The 24,491-nt window shown below is 45.9% G+C and overlaps 1 protein-coding gene across 1 annotated transcript in view; it reads right to left on the reverse strand.

Moving 5' to 3' along the window:
• IPPK (inositol-pentakisphosphate 2-kinase) overlaps positions 1-15,531 on the reverse strand; it is a 47,017-nt gene extending 31,486 nt beyond the window's left edge. Inside the window, exons 1-4 of the mRNA XM_037492207.2 lie at positions 15,347-15,531; positions 7,833-7,880; positions 4,809-4,904; positions 101-167 (exon numbers count right to left, since the gene is read on the reverse strand). Coding sequence (XP_037348104.1) covers positions 101-167; positions 4,809-4,904; positions 7,833-7,880; positions 15,347-15,427 — 292 coding nt within the window. The 5' untranslated portion in view covers positions 15,428-15,531. The remainder of the gene's footprint in view (positions 1-100; positions 168-4,808; positions 4,905-7,832; positions 7,881-15,346) is intronic.
• Positions 15,532-24,491: the final 8,960 nt, after the last annotated feature.

A 24,491-nucleotide genomic window follows, 5' to 3' on the forward strand; every position in this document is an offset into this window, starting at 1 on the left:
ATGATACAGGCGGTGACAAGAAAGAAACATAAGGTGATGACAAGGAATGAGAGTAGATGGGGAGGGAAAGAGTTATAAGAGATAAGTTAGAGACCCTCACCTGGTCGTTCAGACTGAATCTTTAAACAAAGCTGTTTCACAAAATCTAAAGGCAGTCGAACAACTTCCTGTAAGAACAAATATGAAATACTCAGTATGGGTTGCACAACAATGTGAACATAATGTCACAAAACTACACAATTAAAAATGGCTAAAATAGGGCCTCCCTGGTGGCCCAGGGGTTAAAGACTGTGCTATCAAGCTATCACCAGCCACTGCAGCACAAGTTCAATCCCTAGCCAGCCAGGGAGTTAACCCACATAGCACAGCAGACCTCTCTCCTATCTCACCCGCTGCTCCCCTCAGCAGTGTATTTCAGTAGATCTGCCTGTTCTGTTCCTCACTCTATGAATAAATCTTCAAAAGAAATGGTTAAAATAGTGAATTGTGTTATGCATATTTTATCACAATAAGAAAACACTCACTGAGTTTTAGGGTCAAGTGCTTGATTTTATTTTGTTGTTGTTTTTTTTTAAGATTTATTTCTTTATGCATACAAGAACTGGGGTAAAGGCCAGAGGTGTGGGGGGTGAAAAGAGTCACCAGAGACAGAGTGGGGAATAGAACAGGCAGAATGACTGAAATACACTGCTGAGGTGGGCAGTGGGCAAGTCAGGAGAGGTCTGATTGCGCCATGTGGGTAGCTCCCTGGCCAGGGATTGAACTCGTGCTGCAGTGGCTATGGTGAGCTTCATAGGTTGAGACTTAACCCCTTGTGCCACCAGGGAGGCCCTAAAGTGCTTGATTTTAAAGACATGACCAGATCAAACAGAGATGTTAGTGGTTTCCATGCACTGAGTGACAAGTCTCAGAACAGCTGGTGTCACCCAGTAGCGACCCAAGCCAGTGTCACTGCAGGTGATGTCAAGTGATCCTCACATGCTCCTCCTATCCTCCCTCATCAGTCCCTGGGTAACAAAGTGGGACTGTGGCAGTGGATACCTACATAAACATCTTCACCAGGTGTCCCTGCAGGCCCCCTGCAGGTCACACTCCCCCTGAGATATGGCTGGAAGCCAAGACCTTGATCCAACAGCAATTTCTGGGGAAATGTCCGTGTTCCCACTGGCCTCACAGCTCAGTGTACTATGGTAGAAAACAAGCATAGTTTCTCTCTGCTTTGCTGTTTCTTTACATCTTCCCAAAATAAAAATTTTTATTTAAGCCACATTGCTTACAACCCAACCCGTGTTTCCAGAGTGGCAGTTTCTGACTTCTGAAGAAGTCCCAAGGGCTGTGAGAGACCTGCTTAGAAGACAATGCTGGGGCCCAGTCCCACCTCTGGCCCATAATGGCACTTGGCTGCCTGTCCTACAGACATGCTTTCTGCTGAGTGCCATGGTTCAATCATTTCCTTCCCAAGCTGCTGTGCCACCTTAACTCATGACTTGTCATTTACCCTAAACATGCTATAAAATAACAAAGGGTGAGTTATTAAAAAATTAGCTCTGAATTAGATTAGGTGAAACAATGAAAGAGGTGGAACTGTAAAAATTCAAACTGGGATCAACTCACAAAATTCTAGCTCTCACTCTACTGTAAAGAAACAGAAAGTACAAAGAGTTTGGATGGCAGATTAACCATCTATGCCAAGAAAGATAAAGTAATTGCATCAAGATCCTCTCTTAGAAAGGGCACATCACAAGGACAAAGCTGGGAGGTGCTGGTGACGACACCTCAGTCCATGCACCCAACTTGCACCCGCTGGGAGAAGCTTTGGTCACAGGAGTTGCAAATATGAGCACAGAAATGTAGAGAGCAGCAGGATCAAGTCCATATCCAGGGATCCCACAACTAGACAGAGCATCTGCTAACTGCCCAGCTAAGTCCATAATCACCAACAACTTTAAATTCCTGAGTTTATGTGCATTCTGATTGTATTCCAACTCAAAATAAAATGTTCATAGTCAGCATCCTTTTAAATGTTTGCTACATTCATCAACCCTTGATTCAGACTCTGCCTGACCAATGGATCACTCTGCCTGACCTCTGGAGCACAGACATTGGCACCTGCACAATATACTAAACTTAAGAAGAACCAGTTAAGATTCCTCTTGCTTAACCTAAGAAGCTGTCTGCAGTCTCTGCAGCACAAGTTCGATTCCCCGGCTGGCCAGGGAGCAACCCATATGGCACAGCAGACCACTCCTGACTCACCCGCTGCTCCCCTCAGCAATGTATTTCATTCAATCTGCCTGTTCTGTTTCCCACTCTGTGTCTGGTGGATCCTCTCACCACCCGCACCTCTGGTCTGTACCCCCATTCTTGTAGGTATAAATAAATCAATCTTTAAAAAAAAAAGATTCCTCTTGCTTAAGTGTGCCTTGGAACTGGGATAGGTGCCCAGAGGTGTGGCCACACCAATTTCCTCAAAGGGATAGGTATGGCTGCAGAGAGGACAAAGGCCACCAATCTGGAAGGATCAAGCAGGTAGGCAGAACGCCCACTTTCTTTCAGAAGCTTTGGAAAAACAGCATGGCCTCACTAAGTACATGCTGTGGTCCAGCTAACATTTCTATGGAGTAAAGTTCAAATATGAAACAGGTACCTGCTCAGGTACTGCCTATCCTCCAGAGGATCAGATCCACAGAATGGTGATAAAACTCCTAAAATACCTATGTCTCATCTACTTTGGTATCTGCACAGCAAATGCCTAGAAAAACAAGGAGGCCAGACTCTTCCCTGTTTCTAACCCTCCAGCTCCCATGGAGACAGGCCCAGACCAGTTCCAGACCAGCCAGGCAGGGCTGAGGCAGTGTAGGTGTGAAGGGTGTGTCTATCACTGTCATCATGGAGCTGGCCTTGTCCCAGGACATACAGGAGGAAATGCTCTAGAGGGCCCTGCTTTGTTCTAACTCATGTCAGGAGTCAGAGAAAACACCATCTTTACTCATTCTGGTTGTACCTAAGTACTGTCTTGCACCAGCCCTATTGGAGCCTCACTCTGTATCTGTCTTCCCACCATGCCAGGTTGAGTGGCTCTGTCTCATGACACCACCTGGAGGATAAGCAGGCTGTATCTCACTCTCGCAGATCTCTTCACACAGAGGAGGAATGTCAATAGCCAGATATCCCAGAATGTGACCTTCCTCTCTCATCAGCACTGGCCTTCACTCAGATAGTGGCCAGGCCAAGAAGTAGGCAGTACACACAGCACAGGCAGGTCAGAAGCGCAGCAACTCTCACAGCTGGCAAATTTGGGATTTTCATAGTTCATCTGGACAGGTGGTTGTGGTACCAGCACCCAGGGTGGCACCAATGACAAGTGCCCCTGTAATCCCACACTGCCTGGGGCTGACCCGTGAAACCACAACATGTAATAGAAATGTAGACACAATTCCGGACAGGTTCTCTCTCAGGGCACTCTCAGGATTCAGAGCCCTGTAGTCTTGCTGAGGCCCCAGCCAACAGCTACCCAGCTTGGTCGGATCCATGGGTCACCCTGGAAGAGGGTCCAGAGTCCACAGGGACCCCACCACCACCACTCCCAGTACAACCTAGTATGTCAAAGGTCCCTCTTTGGAGGACACTTGATTGGCAGAGCTGTTTAAATTCTATTTATCAGGCAATCCTTGAGCTTCAAAGTAACTCCCACTGGACCTCCTTCGTATCATTTTCCTCAGGATAAACACAAGGTGCTGGGATTTGCAAAGTAGAGGCAGTGCTCTCTAAGTCAGAATGGCAAACCTATTAATCTGTTCAGTACTCTGATCTAAGCAGCAGAAGCAGACACACAAAAGTGGCTGTCCCAGGCAGGGGACCAGGCCACCTGCTCTGAGGATCACCATGACTGCAGAGTCCCTTTGGCTTCCTGCATGGCCCCTCCTCTGCAATTAACCCTTTGCACTCCGAACCATTCTGGACATTGGCTACCAATGTCCCCTGAGAGGGGACAGCGGAGTGCAAAGGGTTAAAATAATGGACCTCACCTATAATAGACATTCCTCTTGGTTCCATGAGAAAGAAAAAGCCAGCAATACAGATCGCCCACCAGGCAGGGAGAGCCCATTGCCCCCACATGGGCCATTAGCTGAGCTCTCCCATGAGATAGGGGCATACCTCCTGGTGTGGGGTATTCTCCCTAACTTCCCTCAAATGTGCCCACCAGGGTCTCCTTGGTGGCACAAGATGTTGTCTCAGCACTAGGACGCTATCAGCAGCCACCATAGTACGAATTCGACCCCCAGCCAAGGAGCTAACCCACATGGCGCAAGCAGACCCCTCCTGTCTTACCTGCTGCTCCCCTCAGCAGTGTATTTCAGTGGATCCACCTGTTCTGCTCCCCACTCTGCTCTGGTGAATCCTCTCACTCCCTCTCCATCTCTTGTATGCATAAATAAAATAATTTTTTTTTTAAACGTGCCCACCAATGTCAGAAGGTGAGAGCCAACCCTTCAGGTTCACTGCCTGAGCCTCTTTGGAAAGCCTCTCTCACCAAGCTTGATGGCTCTGGGAGTCAGAGAGGTGGAAAGCTGGGGTGCCAGAAAGTAGGGCTCTCATTCAGTCTCTCGCACCCTGGTGCTTCTCAGCTGGAAGATGTGCTAATACTATCTGCTGTGCTCCCTCCACATTGCAGCAAAGATGATCTTGGAAACTATAACTACACAAGGCATTGTCATTAAGTACAAATTCCAAACTATAATTGAGAAGTTGGTATTACTGTTACAGAACACAACCCCTATTGGACTACATACACAGAAATCACTTACCCCACAATGAACGTAGTTCTCCCCCAAAAACTCTTTCATGACATTTTTGCCAAAGTCCACTATGTTCTGCAGGTGCTGAAATGTTTCTTCTGAGGTCTACAAAAGACAAGCACAGAAAGACTCAGGGATGGGTATCTGAGGGAGGAAATCTGCTACCACAACAGAAGCTGGTGGCCTTGGACTCAGCGGGAGGTAAGCCTCACCACAGAGTCTGACCCCCTGTAGGGGTCTGCCCCCTGAAGTCCCCAGGTTCACCTCTGCACTTTAATCCAGGTCCCCACATGATTTTAAAACCCCAATTGACTGCCACTCTCCTCCCCACCTCTGAAAAACAGCCTGCACATGCCTTCTGAGAAGTTTGATTTTGACAATCTCTCTAGTCTAAAAACCACCAGGTAGGGCCTCCCTGGTGGCTCAAGGGGTTAAGACGCAGTACTATGAAGCTATCCGTAGCCACAGCAGCACGAGTTCAATCCCTGGCTAGGGAGGTAACCCACATATATGGCGCAGCAGACCTCTCCTGCCTCATCTACTGCTCCCCTGAGCAGTGTATTTCAGTCAATCTGCCTGTTCTGTTCCCCACTCTGTCTCTGGTGAATCCTCTCATCCCCACAGCTCTGGCCTGTCCCCCAGTTCTTATGTGCATAAATAAATCTTTAAAAAAATAAAAATAAAAACCACCAGGTAAATTTTATTTTTCAGCCTCCAACTACAGAATAAACTACTTTCTCCCTAGTCCAGGGCTCTTAAAGAGTAGACAGGTTGTGGGACTCTGATGAGAAAGGAAGTTTCCTGTCTCTCAGTTTGAACCAAGGTGAAGAGGTCAAAGATTGGTGGTGAGCATCTCTCCAGCAGTGGGGTTACTTGATGATGATCCTGGGGGAGAGTAGCATAACAGTGGCAGAAAGCCCCAGACACATTCAGTGGTTGATCAGCTCTGGCACAAGCTGACAAAAAGCTCTTTTTGTCAACAGAATTACCATATGATTCCCCACCAACAATGCAAATGGTATCACATTATGCCATTTATGTGACAAATCAAGGCAAACTGCTATCTTGGAAGACAGTGCCTCAAGAAATCTAAACAGGGACCTTCTTAGTGGCGCAAGGGGTTAAGTTGCAGCACTACGAAGATATCTGCAGCCCCTGCAGCACGAGTTTGATTGCCGGTCAGAGAGCTGACCCACATAGCTTAGCAGACCTCTCCTGTCTCACCCGCTGCTCCCCTCAGCAGTGTATTTCAGTGGATCTGCCTGTTCTGCTCCCCACTCTGTCTCTAGTGAATCCTCTCACCCCCCCATCTCTGGCCTATACCCCAGCTCTGTACGCATAAATAATCTTTTAAAAAAGAAATCTAAACAGGAATTGCTGGTAGAGGCATTGGGAGAACACTGGGTATCCCCAAGCTTGTGCTCTGCAGACAGAGCTGGCAGCTGGGAAGCTGGAGGCAGTTGGAACAGTTCTAATTTATACTTAGAAGTTCAACACTAATAGGACACCCTGGCACTGCCCTTCAGCAACTGAGCCAGGAAATACCCGCCGTTCTCTCCCCGCAGACACGTCCTCTGCACTGACCACTGTGTCCCCTGCATGATACTTCTGTCCCAGCAGCGCCCTTTCCCCTCGTCTCTAACACACTAACTCCTTACATGCCCTCATCCCCAGAGTCAACCCATGGCCACCTAACTCACCTCCCTCTGGCTGTTCCCCGCCTCACTCAGATGTGAGAGCGTCTCCTACACCAAGATTCTGTGCTCAATTTTTACCCTACCCACTGCAGGTTATGGCCAGCTCTGCCTTTTCTCCTTTTCAAGGTAAGAGCTGCACCTCCTTCCCACGAGGGTCACAAAAGAGAAGCAGCCATTGGGGCCTCCCCGGTGGTGCAGCGGTTGAGTGCTGGGTTGTGACGCTGCCCGCAGCCTCTGCAGTGCCGGTTCGATCCCCGGTCGCCAGGCAAGGGTCCCACATAGTGCACAGACCTCTCCTGCCGCCCACTGCTCCCCTCAGCAGTGTATTTCATCACTCTGCCTGTTCTACTCTCCGCTCTGGCTCTGGTGAATTCTCTCACCCTCCCGTGCCTCTGACTGTACCCAGAGTTTATATAAATAAATAAATCTTTTTTTTAAAAAAAAAAAAAGAGGAGCAGCCATATCTCCCTGAGGCCACTGCAATTTAGATAAGTTGAACAGCGATATCCACCTCAAGGTCAGCCAGTGTGTGACATAAGACTTTCTGAGTGCATCCAAAGGACTACTTGGACAACTCAACAAACAGAAACCCAACTCAGCAAACAGAAATGTTCCATCAGAACGCCCTGTTGTGACCTATAAAGCTGTATACTGCAGTATCACAGACTTCACTTTCACGTATACAATCCTACAAATGGGGAAACTGAGGCAGCAGGGTGTAAGGACATCACTACTACAACGCTGACAGCTGATCCTAGGAATTCCCGTCACAAGCAGAGTTTCTGAACTAGACATGGACTCACCACATGACACATAGTGACCCCAACAGGTCAAAGTGCTGGATCCAGCAGGAATGATGGCCACACCACTAATTGCAGCAAATGCTTGCATCATTTTTAAATTTCTATGATTAGCATGATACTTTTGTGTCTAGAAAAATAATCAAAGTTTTCTTAAATAATTGCTTTATTTGGGGCCTCCCCGGTGGCGCAGCGGTTGAGCGCTGGGTTGCGAAGCTGCCCGCGGCCTCTGCGGCGCCGGTTCGATCCCCGGCTGCTCCCCGGCCACCGGAGGAGGATCCCACATGGTGCGCAGACCTCTCCTGCCGCCCGCTGCTCCCCCCAGCAGTGTACCTCAGCCCCTTTGCCTGCTCTGCTCCCCGCTCTGGCTCTGGTGAATTCTCTCACCCTCCCGCGCTTCTAACTGTACCCAGTGCATGTATAAACAAAACAAACAAATATAATAAATAAATAAATAAAAAAAACATGCCTCTATAAAAAAAAAAAAAAAAAAAATAATTGCTTTATTTACTAAGTGGTAAGCCAGACAATCTTACCTTCTTCCTATTTGGAGGAAACTTCAGAAAACGCAGCACCACACAACGCTATTGGAAACAAAGAAGAGACTGATTAGCAACTGCCCAAAGTCCAGGAAGGGTAGGTGGCTGTGGAGGAGATGGCTGGGACACCCAGTACTTACTCCGGGAAGGGGAGGCCAGCACCAATCACGCCCAAGGACACACTAGAGCCAGAGCGAAAGCAGGAAAAATTGTGCCCTCTGCCCTGGCAAACCCATTGCCAGGAATTTATCTTAAGAATATAATTAAGCGGCCTCCCCTGGTGGCGCAGGCAGTTGAGCGCAGTGCTGTGAAGCTGTCTGCAGCCTCTGCAGCGCCGGTTTGATCCTTGCTGGCCGGCTGGCGAGGGCCACACATGGTGCAGCAGACCTCTCCTGTCTCGCCTGTTGCTCCCCTCAGCAATGTATTTCATCAGTCTGCCTATTCTGTTCCCCGCTCTGTCTCTGGTGAATCCTCTCACCCTCCCGCACACCTGGCCTGTACCCCAGTTCTTATATAAATAAATAAATCTTTTAAAAAAAAAAGAATATAATTAAGGATGTGCAAATGATCTTAGTAGCTACATTTAAAAGATGTGAATGTAACTGCAAATAGTGGAGTGGGGAAGTACAGTGGGACACATTCTGGAACATGGAATATGTGCCATCAATTATAAGAAAATAAAGACAATGGACATTTATATGCACAGAGGTACAGCCTATCCTCTACTGACAAATGAAACAGCTATGGAGTAGTGCTTACAGAATGAGCCTGTGTTCATACATGCACACTACAAACATACAAATGATGTGTAGGTATAATTATATTTGCATAAGGTTCAAAACTCAGCCAGTTTAAAAAAAATAACAACAAAAACATTTTAAACAAGCATAGCATTTGAGACAGCCACTCTGCAAAGAAATATCTTGGAGGTAGGAGAAGTCCTAGTAATGGAGAGATTAATTCTGACTGGAGGACTTCCACTCCTGGTGGGAGACGAAACTCCAGGCAGAATGAAGTTGGGAAGTCATACCTGCCCAGAGAGGTAGAGCACTCCGAGCCAGGCCGGCGGGGCAGGAAGGGGTGGCAGATTGAGGAAAGGTTAAAAGAGCAGCTTTCTAGGGCCTCCCCAGTGGCGCAGTGGGTTGAGGTCCTTACTGTGAGGCTGTCTGCAGCTTTTGCAGCGCAGGTTCAATTCCCTGCCGCTAGGGAGATACCCACATGGCGCGGCAGACCTTTCCTGTTTTGCCCACTGCTCCCCTCAGCAGTGTATTTCAGTTGGTCTGCCTGTTCTGCTCCCCGCTTTTTCTCTGGTGAATCCTTTCACTCTCCCATGCCTCTGACCTGTACCCCAGCTCTTTATAAATGAATAAATTTATAAGTGAATTTATAAATAAATATAATTATATTTAATTACATTTATATTAATATTTATTTATAATTATATATTATAATTTATAAATTTGTAAGTGAATAAATTTATAAATGAATAAATCTTTTTTAAAAAAAAGTGGCTTTCTAGAAGTCCAATGTGCTATCCATTGTGCTAGAGAGCCAAAAAAGCGGCTTTCTAAATGAAAAATGCTTGAGGAGCAAGCTCTCCTGGAGACCAGATCAGCCTCCCCAGCCCCTCTGACCCTACAAAGACATGGCATGCTACTTTCAAAACCCAGGAAAGACACCACATCTTTGGGCCCCAAACCCAGACTTAGGGAAATCACAATCAAGCACAGTGTCCTCCTCTCCGTAGTCCAGGCTAAAATGGGCAGAAAAAGGCTTGTTTCCAAGAAATTACAATTCATCAATATTCAAGGGGAAAGACAATTTGATATGCAGAGACCCTAATTCCAGACAACGGAGATGAGAATTCAACCATACCAGCCCTCACAGACAGAACCACCATACAGATCTGGACTGAGGCAGCCACACAGGTTTCCTGCCATGAAGCCTGGTAAGCACCAGGAAGCCACCAGCCTGAACAGATCTTTCCAGCCATGAAGGAAATAACTCTTTTCCTTTTAAAATGAGTATCTGAAACTAGATGTCTAATGTCTAGGACCAAATGCTAAGATAGTGGAAGGACATGGCTGAGGGGCTAAGTGAGGTTTTTGTACAGTTCTGGGATCAGGCCCACCTTTTCTGTCCTTGGTGATAGAAACATACAGCACCTGCTCATACCCTGAACGCTAGATGAAAACAAAGAATTTTAACAAGCTGAAAATAGCCCACAGAGGAGTGACACATACAAACACATCAGCACATCACACAGCCTCAAAATGTAGGGAGTTAACTGGGTATGACTTGTCATAGCACTGTGTTTTTGAGAGTCCCGGGCCCATGTCAAGGGCATGGACCCGTACAACTCTCAGGGGCCTGAGAGTTGCGCCCTTGGATCCCCTCTGAGAACCACTTAAGTGGTCAAACATTCAGCAAATCTGCTTGTAATCACTCTCAAAGCACAATAATAGGAATTCTAGTCCTGAGACTCTATGGCCTCAAAGACGAAGGATTGAAGGCCTTGAAGAAAGGAGTGAAGTGTTTGATATGCATGTGCACATTTCTACATATTTTACATATTTTTTTTGTAAGTTTCTGTGAAAAAGCAGTACATGAAAACAGATATGCAGGATTCTTGACTGGCCAACAAAAGAATATAATGGAAGAAAATACACTAAGTGTTAAATAATAATCAAAGACCACAGAAGATAACATATTAAAAGTGACACTTGCCTCCCCTCCCCACCAAATAAGACCAAGGGAGGGCATCTGTGGGTGGAATTAAGCACCAGGGCATCGATCGGTGTCTCATGCCGCAGCCAGCCTGCTAGAAGACAGGCCCAGGCTGGATGTCCTGCAGAGGGAGAGATGACCCAGGAAGGGGCTGCAAAAAGACCCCAAGAATGTACAGATCAGGTGACTTTCAAGAGAAAGGAAGACAGACAAATATAACAGAAGGAATCACCTATCAGATGCCGCCCGAGACTTCCTCAAATGGCTCAGCCCTACCTTTCCTGTCAGGGAAGATGAGGCACCACCAGCAGGTACCCAAGAAAGCTTTTCTCAACAAGCAGTGGATAAGAGGGGGGAAAAGGTAGACAGGACACCTCAGGGAAACTGACAGCCAGAGGGTGAGGAGTGATATCACAAGATGTCCCATCAAGGAAGCCCAGGGCTCTGCAGGGAGACCACACAAAGGTGGCAGCTTGCAGGTAAGGCCAGCAGGTGCCTGGGCTGGCAAAACACTTTTCTTCCCAAGCTTCCACTGCTCCATCTGGACTCCCAGCTGCCCCTAGACTGAATTGTACACAAGGGACGGGACAGTGGAGGTGTAAGAGAGGTAACATTTGGGGACAGGACACTCAGGTGGTTCCTAAGGATCAAAAATTTGACAGCCTGACAAGAGAGTTCTGAAGACAGACCACAAGGCACAGAACACAGTGAGTGTCCTCAGCAGCATGAGCAGGTTTGCCGGGACTTCATGGCCTCCCAGCCACCCCAGGCCGCATAATGGCTCCAAGCAGGTGTCCAAACACACTCATCCTATTGCAGCAGACACAGACACTTCCCAGAAACTTCTTCTTGGTATCACATCTCCAAGAAGACAGAAATAAATAGGGCCACTGCTATCCTGACCAAGCTCTGAGAAAAAGGAGTCATGGGCAGGGAGCTGCCACGCCACTGAGGAGGCCAGGCCTGGATGAACAGCATCTCAAACAATAGGAAGGCAGAGCGTGGCACTTACCAAGGCCCAGCCCAGTCATGGGGCTGGAAATCACCAAAGGGAACACGGTTTGAAAATAACAAATCCTAAGTTTGGAGCTGTCATTCAATTGCAGATAATTCCAGGAATAAACAAAGGTAGGCAAACACAGAGCTCTCCGATGAGCTCCAGGAGCTCACTCAAGAGAGAAGTCACAGGGCCTCCCTCCCCTGGTGGCGCAGCAGTTGAACACTGGGCTGTGAAGCTGCCCACAGCCTCTGCAGCACCGGTTTGATCCCCGGCCACCGGAGAGAGTCCCACATGGCGCGCAGACCCCTCCTGCTGCCCGCTGCTCCCCTCAGCAGTGTACTTCATCCGTCTGCCTTTTCTGCTCCCTGCTCTGGCTCTGGTGAATTCTCTCACCCTCCGGCACCTTTGACTATACCCAGTGCTTGTATAAATAAATAAATAAACAAATAAATAAATAAACAAACAAACAAACAAATAAATAAATCTTTAAAAAAAATAAGAAAAGATTTAAAAGAGAGAGAGAGAGAGAGAAGTTACAGCAGCTCACCAACCTGGAAGATTACCATTAAAAATCTCAAATACAGAATAAATTACTTGTTTAAAAAACTAGGCATCTGAAAGTTAAGACTCTAAACTACATTCAGGAGAAAATTAAAGAAGGGAGTGGCCTATACTTGGGAATATGCCATATTCCCCAAAAACCTAGAAAGTAACACTTATTTGCAACATCTTCATTAAGAAGAATAACAAGAAACTAGAAATCCTAAAGCACAAAATGAGAAAAGCCCAGACAACACCTTGAGCCTACCTTCTCAGGAACCAGAACATCACGTCACAGAAAGGGGCCAGAATCTTAGGCTACAAAACCTGAAAAGATCAGAATAAGTGCTTCCTCCATGCTCTCAATAAAGGTCCTGTTGACTTTTACACAACCTCTGTCAAAAAGGAAAAGGTCACAAACACTCAGTGTAATGTAGGGTGTAGCAAGTGTGCACCCTGTACCCAGTGCCCAGAGACAGCTGGCTGCCCTGCTTGCCCCATTCACTCCCAACACTGAAGGCACTTAAGAGATCAAATGACAAACCAGACTTAGAGTGACCTTCACAGGACAGGATGCTGAACGTAAGCCAACTAGACATAAGAAGGTGAGGAAGGCGCCCCATAGGAGACAAAGCCAACTCAGCAGCAGTGCATGTGAGGGCAGGTTCAGGCTTCACTGACCATAGCTCAGCCTGAGCAGTCGGTATGCTATGGCCACTGAACAAGTGACGGCATTGTCAGCTGAAGTAAGCAAAGCATGTGCCACTAGGGAAGTGTCCATGCCCAAGACCCCTCCCACAAGGTCAGAACCTGGAAATCCAGGTACCCACAAGATCCAAGCCAGGCCAGCCCAGAGTATTGGCACCATGGCCAAGGGCCTGTGCCTGGGAGAGGACTGACTGCACAGCTGTACCCAAGGTGCTGGACACTGGGCTGAGTGATACAAACAGGCATCCAGCCTCCCCTGTGTGAAGGGGCTTCAGGGAAGCTGATGGTAACCTGTTGGGAATGGGCCTTTGTCAGGGTCTCACTGTCCTCTTACTGCCCAATCCCACCCCCTCCTGCAGCTGCACTTAGCTCCTCTATCTCCAGGTCCTGCTTTCTACAAGTCCAGAATTCTGGAAGCCTCTCCTGACTCACTAACCGTGAAGGATGAGACTGTCAGAGACTGTCTCAGTCTCTCTCATAGTGTGCCGGTGAAGATGCTAGGCCTCAGGACTGGCTGCCCAAAGGTACATCATCTTCTGATACCAGACAGGAAAGAGAACAAACTTTTTAGTTCTAAGAGTAAATGATGCCTTCTCTAAGAAAGTGGCCCTCTTTCAATCTCTAACAAACCTGGAAAGGCCACTCTTCTCACTTGTCCACTTCTTTGTCCCACTCATACATATGCTCACATGGGCACAGTGGGGTCTTGAAAATCTACTAGGCTCTCTGCCCCTCCCCAGCTGCCCAGGCCCAGGCAGAGCAAAGATTTCTCCACAGCCAAGGGAGACTGTTCTCCCTTCACTCACTGTAAACATTTTTGTGTAAGACTAGTTGCAATAATAATCTTTAAGTTCAAATGATGAGCCAACAATCACCAAGCAGGAATGAGCATAGCAGAACAAATTTAGACTTAAAATAAAGAATGAGCACAGGCCCAGGGAAGCCTGATGAGTTTAAAAGGGAAAAGAAACACAAGCTTTGAAGGGTGGATGGGGGAACTGCCCTAGAGGCGAACACTCACTTGGCAAGATGGTGGAAAAGACAGCCAAATGCTCTTCTTGGGTGTCCTTTTACTCCAGTCTGGAGCTTACTCCTTCACTTGACACTATTTTTGAAACTCAGTACATGAGCCTTACTAAATGTCTTAGTTTTATATAAAATGCAAACACACCATCCAACCTTACTAAGGAATTGGAAAATGAATGTGTGTCTTATGAATGTACCTAGGGGTTGCCCAAATAACCCAACAATAAAAGGGACTCACATCATACCTCACCTGACCTTGAAACACAAGGAAACCCAGCAGACTGCACAGAGGCCTCAGGTTAGGCCTTGTCCATTATTAATTCAACTAAAGATCTTGAGCAAAGCCTGCTGTCTCTGTTCTTTAGTTTCTCAATTGTGCTAATGGGTAACAAAGCCCAAAGGCAGACGGTAAGTGCCACCTGGTAGACTGAAGCTTACTCTAGAGCCAACCCAATGTGCCCAACACTGGAACAACAGAGCAGGGCCTGGTCAAGGCCGGTGCAAGCTGCTGTACTCAGTTCAGGGCTCTGAACCTCTGAGGTCTCCTCTGAGAAGGATAGTTTGACTTGTTCAGCATAACTTATCCAGCTCCTGCCCATCTCACCTTTCAAGCAATTCCTCAAAGAGGATTCTGTTACTAGTTCCACTCTGCAAATGCATAAAGGGGAGCCTCAGCCAGGTAGTGGTAGAATCAGGACTCCACCCAGCGAAGTGTGACTCCAACTCCCTTACTCTTAACCCCTCAGGATACCTATCAACTCCCTCACCTCCCCAGCCTACCATATTCCTGCCTGCTTGTATCAGACAGCAAAATATCAGAGACCTGTGCGCCTCACACAAATCCACATATTCCTCCTCCTGGATTCACCTCCTTGGGAATCTTTATTAAACTTTCTGAAACTCTCACTCTCACTGACTTAAGAAAGGAAACCCTTTAAGTTCTGAAAGATTGTGGGGAAGAACCTGTGGGCAGTGCTCCATTATTATTAGCAGCAGCAGACAGAACAGCAATTCCACGAGTCTCACGAGGCTCTAATTGGTGTTTGGCGGTAACAGCATCCCAGGAACTTCAATTCTTCCTCCAGGGCCGCCCTCGCCTTCCGCACTGGCTCAGGCTACCACAGGAGTCCTCACCGCACAACCTCCGCCCCAGCGCGGCTGAGCTGTTGGAGGCAGCACGTCGTGAGACTGCACGTGGTACCGAACCAGTGAAAGGCAGGGGCAGAGGTGCCGGTTAGGTACAGAGGTAGGAATAACGTTCGGGGAACGAGGAATCTACCCGGGGGGGACGAGAAGGAGAAAAGGGGGGGACATGGAACCCACCCGGAGGGGATGATGCTGGCAGGACGCGGAACCCACCAGAGGAGATGATACCGGGGAGATGAGGAACCTACCCAAGGAGCAAGAAAGTGTGGGACGTGGTATCAACCCAAGGGTGTGATGTGGAGCAAACGGAACCGACCCCACGCAGGGTAAAGGCCCGGGACCACGCCGACGGTCCGCCGCTCACCTGTGCGTGGGCCACCACCAGGCTCTTGTTGCCTTCGCCATGGTATCCCCATTCATTCTCGTCCATCTTCGCTTCGTCCATCCCCCGGTACGGCCCTCGCGCCTCGCGGGTTCGCGAGCTGGTAGCCGCCGGTCCCGCCTGGGCACCAGGCGCCGCCGTCGGGGGGAGGAGCGCCTGTCAGCCACCGCCTCCGCTCGACCCAGCCGCCGGGACTTGCAGACGCGGGCCGCCGGAAGTCACGCCCCCTGTGGTTGCCATGGTTGAATCGGGCAACTTCCGGGTTTGGCGAGCTTCTTCTCCATTAACTACGGTGGACGATGGTTTGATCGCCCTCTTTGGTACTGGCAAAGTGACTCATTTCCGGAGCGCGGTCTTGAGAACCGGAAGAGGGACTTCCGGTCTCAGCGCCGGAAATGAGGCAAGCGGGAGGGATTGGGAGGTGTTCCGCGCCGCCAGTGATGAAGCACGGCACCTGGGAGCTAGTTACTTTGAGACAAGCGGTCCAAGTGGGATCTGGGGACTAGACGGGCCTGGGAGGTGTGGGGGATGGGAAAGATGGGCCACGCGGGTCTGGAGCGGTGGAAGTGGGGGACGGTCGCACTGGCCTGGCGCGAAGCTGGAAGCTGGGCACCCTCCATAGTGGAACCGCAATAGGCATTTGTCTCTGACCCTCAGTTTTCTGTAGAATGGGATGTGACACACGCATATGGGGTTAATAGCACCGTTTGCTCGTGATCTGACGCACAATCACCCCAGCAGTCTCGTGAGGTTGAAAACTACACAGGTGAGAAAACGTGGCTCAGAGAGGCACTTCTAAGTGGTCCTTTTGTGTGAGGAGTGGGTTTCATTGAAACAGAAGCACCTTGAACACGAGGCTGGGTTTTCGAATCCTACCTTTGACATGTAATGGTGGTGCGGCAAAGGACAGATCTCTTCCCTTCTCCGAGCCATGGTTTATTCATTGATGAAGTGGGAATAATGATACCATCTCATGTTCCTAAGAGGATTAGTCTCAGGACCATGTTAAACTCTAAATGTGATTGATGGTTCAAAAAGCTTTGTTAATGTGGTTTGTATCTTTCAATGTTAACCAAAAGGTAAATTAAAACTAAAAAACACTTTTTCATTTAAAAACAATAAATTACCTTTTTTATTAAAAAAAGATAGCTGTATTTGTCCCAAAAATAGAAGAGTGATAGTTGTTTAAAGTCTGGCTTTAGAGAAAATAAGCAGATTCTCACGTCTGCTTCTGTATTCAATCTGTTGCAATATATTGCTTTCATTGAAAGGTATAAAGACAATCCACCCTCATGTAGGTATGTGGTTTAACAAGGAAAGACCTGCAGGCCCCACTCTGAAAACATCTTAGAGCACTACTGGGGATCTGGCAAGGCCTTGGGGATCCCAGTGAAATGAAGCCAGCAAGTCAGGAAAATGAACTGTTAGCAATGAGCATCTCTCCTCCACTTGGAGCCCCCAAAGAATTGGCCCTGGTAGGAGGTTACTCAGTACCCTCCCAGGAAAGGTTGAGAAATGGAAGGAGGAACAGCCCACTCCTAGAGGTAAGTAATCCCAGGGAGAAAGGGACACTCACAGGACGTTGAGACCTTATTGGTCACAAAATCCAGACCTTCCCGCACCCCCATAAGGTCAGGGAACCTAAACATGCCTGAGATTGAATTTCTCAGCATCTGTGAAGGAATTGGAGTGAGACCACTAAGTATTAAGGCATTTCCTTAAGGAAGCCTTGGTGGTGCTAGAAATAGTGTTTCTTGGTTTTGTCTTTTTTCCCCTAAGGACTATCTTATCCTGACACTGTTTAGAATTACTATAGTATGGTGATGATGAAAAGATTAAATAATGGTTTCATGATTGTTTTTAAAGTCTGCATAGCCAACACACTTGGAATAGACCACCATGCCCAATTCACCCCTCCTGCCCCCACCCCTGCTTGCCCCCCCCCCCAGGTATATCATTGACTACAGGCAAAAAGGACAGTTGCTTTGGGAGAATTACGATGGGGTAACAGTGGGAAAACATCTGCAGGAGTTGCAAGAAAAGAAGGAAACGCTGAAAAAGACAGACGTGAGCAAAGTGTGAGTGAAGGGACAGCTTTGTCAATTGTTTGTTGTGTCCTGGAACTATAACCCTTCTATTATAACACCACCAGCCCACTTTTTTAGGGAAAGTACCTGTCCTTTAGTCAACCGTAATCTGACTTAACTCAATTTTTAATAACAAGTCAGGGCTTGTGACCACAGCCTTGAGTCAGGAATTACATTCTTTTGAAATTACATCAACACCTTGATTAGTTCTGGAGGCATAGGAAAGTGATCCAAGTTGGTCCATTGAAGCTAACTCCTTTCACTGTGTTGAAATGATTAAGGGGAATATCATCTTCTGCTGGGTGAATGAGACACTCGGTCACATGCTATAAAGAATCATCCAGGCACCTCAGATGGTGGCCACCAGGGGAGATAATTACAAACAGCAAGGAAGGGATGTGGAGACATCCATCAAGTGCCACTTGGTCACATTTCATTTTTGGTGGCAGCTAATTACATCTTTTTTTTTAAAAAAGATTTATTTTTATTTATTTTATTTATTTATACAAGCACTGGGTACAGTCAGAAGCGCGGGAGGGTGAGAGAATTCACCAGAGCCAGAGCGGGGAGCAGAGCAGGCAGAAGGACCGAAGTACACTGCTGAGGGGAGCAGCGGGCGGCAGGAGAGGTCTGCGCACCATGCAGGACCCTCCTCCGGAAGCCCAGGAGCAACCAGGGATCGAACTGGCGCTGCAGATGCTGCGGGCAGCTTCACAACCCAGAGCTCAACCGCTGCGCCACCGGGGAGGCCCATAATTACATCTTTTGCTTAAACAATTTGAGCTGGATTCTTTTCACTCACAACCTAAAGTTCAAATGAATAACTGCGTGCAGTGGGACAGGCCCATCACCTCCTCAGGTAGTGACAAAGTACTGAAGCAGAAGCCAAGACCATCGTTGGGAATTCCTGTACAAGGAGTTTGACTAAATGCTTTCTGTTCTACATCTCAGTCCCAGCTGGATTCCAACACTGCTAATTAGTATCTTCTTTGGCATTAAAAAAAATGAGAGGAGGAAGGATAGAAAAAAGGGAATGAAAAGAAAAATGGAAACATTATCTTCTAAACCACATTAAAAAGCCATCCAGAAAGAAGGTAGCAAAAACAATAATAACTGGGACTTCAGTGATAAATATTTCATTTTGCTATTTTTTTTAAAGATTTATTTATTTATTTATACAAGCACTGGGTACAGTTAGAAGCGCGGGAGGGTGAGAGAATCCACCAGAACCAGAGGGGAGAGCAGAGCAAGCAGACTGACGATGTACACTGCTACAGGGAGCAGTGGGCGGCAGGAGAGGTCTGCGCGCCATGTGGGACCCTCGCCGGCAGCGAGGGATCGAACCGGTGCTGCAGAGGCTGCGGGCAGCTTCACAACCCAGCGCTCAACCGCTGCGCCACCAGGGAGACCCTAGTTGTTTTTTTTTTAATATGTGCCATTCTCACTGGTGTAAGATGGTATCTCATTGTAGTTTTGATTTGCATTTCCCTGATTACAAGTGATGGTGAACATTTTTTCATATGCCTGTTGGCCATTTGCATTTCCTCTTTGGAGAAATTTCTTTTTAGCTCTTCTGCCCATTTTTTTTTTAAAGATTTATTTATTTCGGCATACAAGAGCTGGGGTACAGGCCAGAGATGCGGGGGGTGAGAGGATTCACCAGAGACAGAGTGGGGAACAGAACAGGCAGACTGACTGAAATACACTGCTGAGGGGAGCAGCAGGAGAGACAGGAGAGGTCTGCTGCGCAATGTGGGTTGCTCCTAGCCCGGCTGGGGATCGAACTCATGCTGTGGAGGCTGCGGATTGCTTCATAGTGCGGTTCTTAACCCCTTGTGCCATCAGGGAGGCCCCAAGGTTCAGATTTCTATAAATCTTAAATCCAAAAGAATGTGTTTACAAAAAAGGGCATTCGTTGTTCAGCTTTCATAATCTATTAAAATAAGTATATATTTTTAAATATATATCAGACTTGCAAAATACACTCTTGCACAGTGTTATCCATGAGTGGTGGAGAAGAGACGGACAGACAGGACACTTGCACTGTTGGAGGAGGGGAGGTGTATATTGTTGGGGCTCACTTTGGCCATATCATTAAATCCTATCCCCTTTGACTCATCATTTCCGATGCTGCAAATTAGCCTACAAAACCCTTCCTCAGAAACTCAGAAATACAAGGGGTTTATGCAAACAGGGCTGATGGACAGGACTTTGTTCCCATTGTTAGGCACCTCGGACCTGTTTCTGGCTACACTGGCTCAGCCCAGCATGAGATATGGAGAGGGCTCAGCTGAGTTGTTAGAACAACCATATTCTATTAAGTTCCTCAGGTAAGTCTCAGAACCACTGAATTATGGTATATTCAAAAACTATATATCCAGTGAGGAAATGTAAGTTAGAGCTGTACAGACACAAAAGACATTCAAATCTATCAATATGTGAAATGTGTGTGTGTGTATGTGTGCTCACGCGTGCGTGTGTGTAAATGCAAAAAAAAAAAAAAAAGAATGGTGCCTCCCTGGTGTCGCAAGGGGTTAAGATGCAAACTATGAAGCTATCCACAGCCACTGCAGCATGAGTTCAATCCCCGACCAGGGAGATAACCACATGACACAGCAGACTTCTCTTGACTCACCTGCTGTTCCCCTCAGCAATGTATTTTAGTTGATCCGCCTGTTCTGTTCCCCACTCTGTTTCTGGTGAATCCTCTCACTCCCCACACCTCTGGTCTATACCCCAGTTCTTGTATGCATAAATAAATAAATCTTTAAAAAAAAAAAAAAAGAATGGAAAAGAAAAATGGAAGAAACTAGGGGAGGAGTGTCACTTTATGTGTTGTTGACTCAGAATGCATTCATATACCACTTCTGTAATAAAAATTTAAATGACTGCATTCCCACGCATATTTTTGAGATAAATCTATCCCTGTGCATATAGAAAGGCCATGATGCAATATTTAATAAGGAAATAAATGTACTCCTTAAATAGAAAGGAAAAATAAGATATAGTACCTTATTGTGCTCTGAAGTTTCCTTTGGGGATGAGGCCATAGGTGACATGCATTGATTACACCACATGTTTCTGTAACATTGAATTTGGCATAAAAGACACAAATTACCTGTGAAGCTTGAAAAAAAGAAAAACTACAGGCAGCTTGTGTCTATGCAAGTGTCCTTTATTCTTCTGTCCCTTTCCCTAATAAACCTGCTCTTTAAATATAAAAAAAAGAAAGAAAGAAAAACCACATGTAGTGGCCTCAAATTGGTCATCTAGGTGGAACTTGGCAGCTATTCCAGAGGGTGAACTCCAGGATATTTGGGGCACCTGACATCATCAGCAAGAGTACTATCCTGAGGCTTCCCCATCTCTGAGGTGCTCTATCTGGATGGTGAATCAGAAGGCATGGGAGAGCACACACCCCTTTGCATATAGGGACATGGCAAGTTACCCAGGTTAGCAGTCACTTTCCTGAGGTCCCCTCCCCATAGAACCTGCTCTCCAGGGCCTCCCTGGTGGTGTAGGGGTTAAATCAGCACTATCATGCTATAGTCACTTTAGCCTGAGTTTCATCCCCGGCCAGGGAGCTGACCCACATGGCACAGCAGACCTCCGCTGTCTCGCCTGCTGCTCCCCTTAGCAGTTTATTTCAGTAAGTCTACCTGTTCTGCACCCCACTCTGTCTCTGGTGAATCCTCTCCACCTGCACCTCTGACCTATACCCCACTTCTTCTATGCATAAATAAATAAATCTTTAAAAAAAGATCCTGCTCTCCATCTACCTCTTCCTACCTCTCTTTAGGTTTTATACAATGAGAAAGGCTAAATTAAGGGGTGGTGGCATGGTGGAGTACCTACCCTCCCAAATGAGGCATCACAACACTCTGGTTTCAGATTATATAAATATTTCACCTTTTACCAAATGAGGGCATTCTTATCACCTCAGATATAGATAACACATAAAGTACAAGCATCAAGGAAAAGATAGATAACCTTTATCTACATTAAAAATTAAAATCTCAAAAAAAATTAAAATCTGTACCAAAGAGAGGCAAATTCACAGACAGTAAGTAGAATGGTTGGTGTCGGAGGCTGGAGAAAAGGTTAGTGCTTAATGGGGTTAGAGTTTCAGTTTGGGAAGATAAAGAAAGTTCTGATGATGGTGATGGTTGCATAACAGCGTTTTAATATTCTTAATTCCACTGTATTGCACACTTGAAAATAATTAAAATAGTAAACAATGTTAAATGTATTTGTCAGATACAAAGAAACTAAAATCTGCACACTAAGTCACAAAACTGCAAAGCACATAAGACAAAAAAAAAAAAAAAGACCAATTTGGAAATATCTAAGTTATCCATCAAAGACATACTTTCTTTGCAGCCATTGCAAAGAAAGAATAATCCCCAAGATACATTGTTAAATAAAAAGGGTAAATCATTAATCACCATATATTAAGATACAACTAGTACAAAAATAAACAAAACAAACATATAATCAGCCAAATGTTTCTCTGTGCATCAAGAGGATATACTGGAATACAGTAACAGTTACATACTAAGAACAGAATGCACTGGTAAAAAATCCTTGCTAGACCTTTTCTCCTTTTTTGTCATGTGTTATCTGTTAAAAATCAATATAGACAGTTTCTAGTTTAGCCTCTAAAAAGCTTGGATGTTGTCACACTGTCCTAACAAGTAAACAACTGAACAAACTGAAAACCAACAACCCTTCATTCATCTGAGAAGGGAGGCCACAGGGCAAACCAATGCCACAATAACTGGAGAGACAGGCAGATAGACACAGGGAGTCACAGTTTACCTGAGTAGAATCCCTCAAGCAGAAAAACTACAGTACTGGGTAGGAAAACCTAAATTTATTGATGAGTCATTGGAGGTGCTATGTGGATGAGTCAGAGGTGGAAAGTCCAAGGGACCTAGTCATAGGGGTGATGGGAATTCACACTTTTGTGAGTTTACCTTCAAAAGCTCTACCAGGTTCTCAGTGAATATTGGAATATGCCAGAGCATTCTCTTCATACCTGAGGTCTGCCTCAGGTTTACCAGAGCCTAACCTATCAGAGACTTATATGAATCTAACCACCCTAGAGGAGGGAAATACCCAGTGACCCTCAATTCATCCTGTCCCACCTAAGATGGAAGAAAACCTGAGAGGCATTTGTGAAGGTCATAGCTCAGGTCAACAGGCTCACAGAGACTGAGACCTTAGGGCTGTAGAACACTACTAACCTTACACCACACCACTAAAGGCCTACTTGGTGGAGACTAAAGGCACACACTGCCCGTGTCCTACAGGAACAGCAAGAAGTCACAGATGATCCAGCTCCTCTTCCAAGCTGCCCTCCTGAATTGCTATGCCAGTGAAATGGGGAAGTACTGTTGGGAGAATAACATGATTTCCAGATTTTGCTTCTTGTTGATAATCCTCCTAGACACCCTCCTTTTATTGATGACCTTTATTCTAATATCAATTGGTACTTTCTCCTCCAGACATTACCTCTTGGAGACAAACAACAGAGAAAGAAATTACAGCAGCTCTTCAGACCTACTACCTGGAAGGCAATGATACTGATGATGCCAAACCTGCGTAGGCCTAGGTTAATGTGTGTTGTCTGTGTTTTAGCTTTTAACAAAAACAGCTTAAAAGTAAAATAAAAAAATTTAAGAAATGGAAAAAATTGTAGAATAAGGATATAAAAAAATAAATTTTTAGTCATATAACATGTTTGTGTTTTAAGTGTTATTACAAGAGTCAAAATTTAAAAACTTCAAGTTTATTAAGTAAAAAATGTTACTGTAAACTAAGGTTAGTTTATCTTAAAAGAAAAATTTTAATAGATTTAGCATAGCCTACATGTATCACTGTTTATAAAGTCGAGTAATGTACAGTAATGTCCCAAGACTCCACATTCACTTACCACCAACTCACTGACTCCCCCCAGTGCAGCTTCTGCCCTGCAAACTCCTTTTATGGTAACTGTCCTACCCAGATTCACCATTATTTACTTTTAAAATATATTTTGGGCCTCCCTGGTGGTGTGGGGGTTAAAGTCTCAGTACTATTAAGCTATTGCCAGCCACTGCAGCATGAATTTGATCCCCAGCCAGAGAGCTAACCCACATCATGGCACAGCAGACCTCTCCTGACTTGCTTGCTGGTCCCGTTAGCTGTGTATTGCAGTAGATCTGCCTGTTCTGCTCCCCACTCTGTCTCTGCTGAATCCTCTCACCCCACGCATCACTGGCCACACCCCAGTTCTTATATACATATTTAGAAAAAAAACTCACACTTGAAATAAATATATAAAATATATTTTACCTGTACCCTTTCTATATCTAGGTATGTTTTGAAACACAAATGTCACTGAGTTGCAGTTGCCTACAATATTCAGTTACATGCCATACAGGTTTGTAGCCACAGAGCTACAGTAGTAGTAGAACTAGTTAGTATTATATTTATATTTAGCTCTAGATGGTTTAAGTACACTCTGATGTTCATACAATCTGAGACCATCTAATGATGCATTTCTCAGAGCACATTCTGTCCTAAGTGAGGCATGACTATATCAGAACAGCACAAATGAATGCTGACATCAATTGCTGGTGAGGATGTGGAGCAGCAGGAATTCTCAATCATGCTTGTGAGAAAGCACAATGGTACAGCCACCTTGAAGACAGTTTGACTGTTTCTTACAATATTAAACATATCTTGCCATGCAATTCAGCAATTACTCTCTTTACCCAACTGAGTTGATAACTTGTGTCCACACAAATACCTCCTCATGGATATTTATAGCATTATAAATATTTTATTCATTATTGCCCAAACTGGGAAGCAACCAAGATGTCTTTCAGTTGTTGAGTGAACAGATTGTGGTACATCCAAACAGGAATATTATTTGGTGCTAAAATAAATAAGATATCAAGCTATGAAAATATATGGAGGAAACAAATGTGTATAAGTGAAAGAAACCAATAGGTGTAACACAGAGGATTTTTTTTTTAAAGATTTATTTATTTATT

The sequence above is a fragment of the Talpa occidentalis genome, unplaced genomic scaffold (genome assembly GCF_014898055.3).
Source record: "Talpa occidentalis isolate TD23 unplaced genomic scaffold, MPIMG_talOcc4v2.1 talOcc4.7, whole genome shotgun sequence".
Classification (NCBI taxonomy): Eukaryota; Metazoa; Chordata; class Mammalia; order Eulipotyphla; family Talpidae; genus Talpa; species Talpa occidentalis.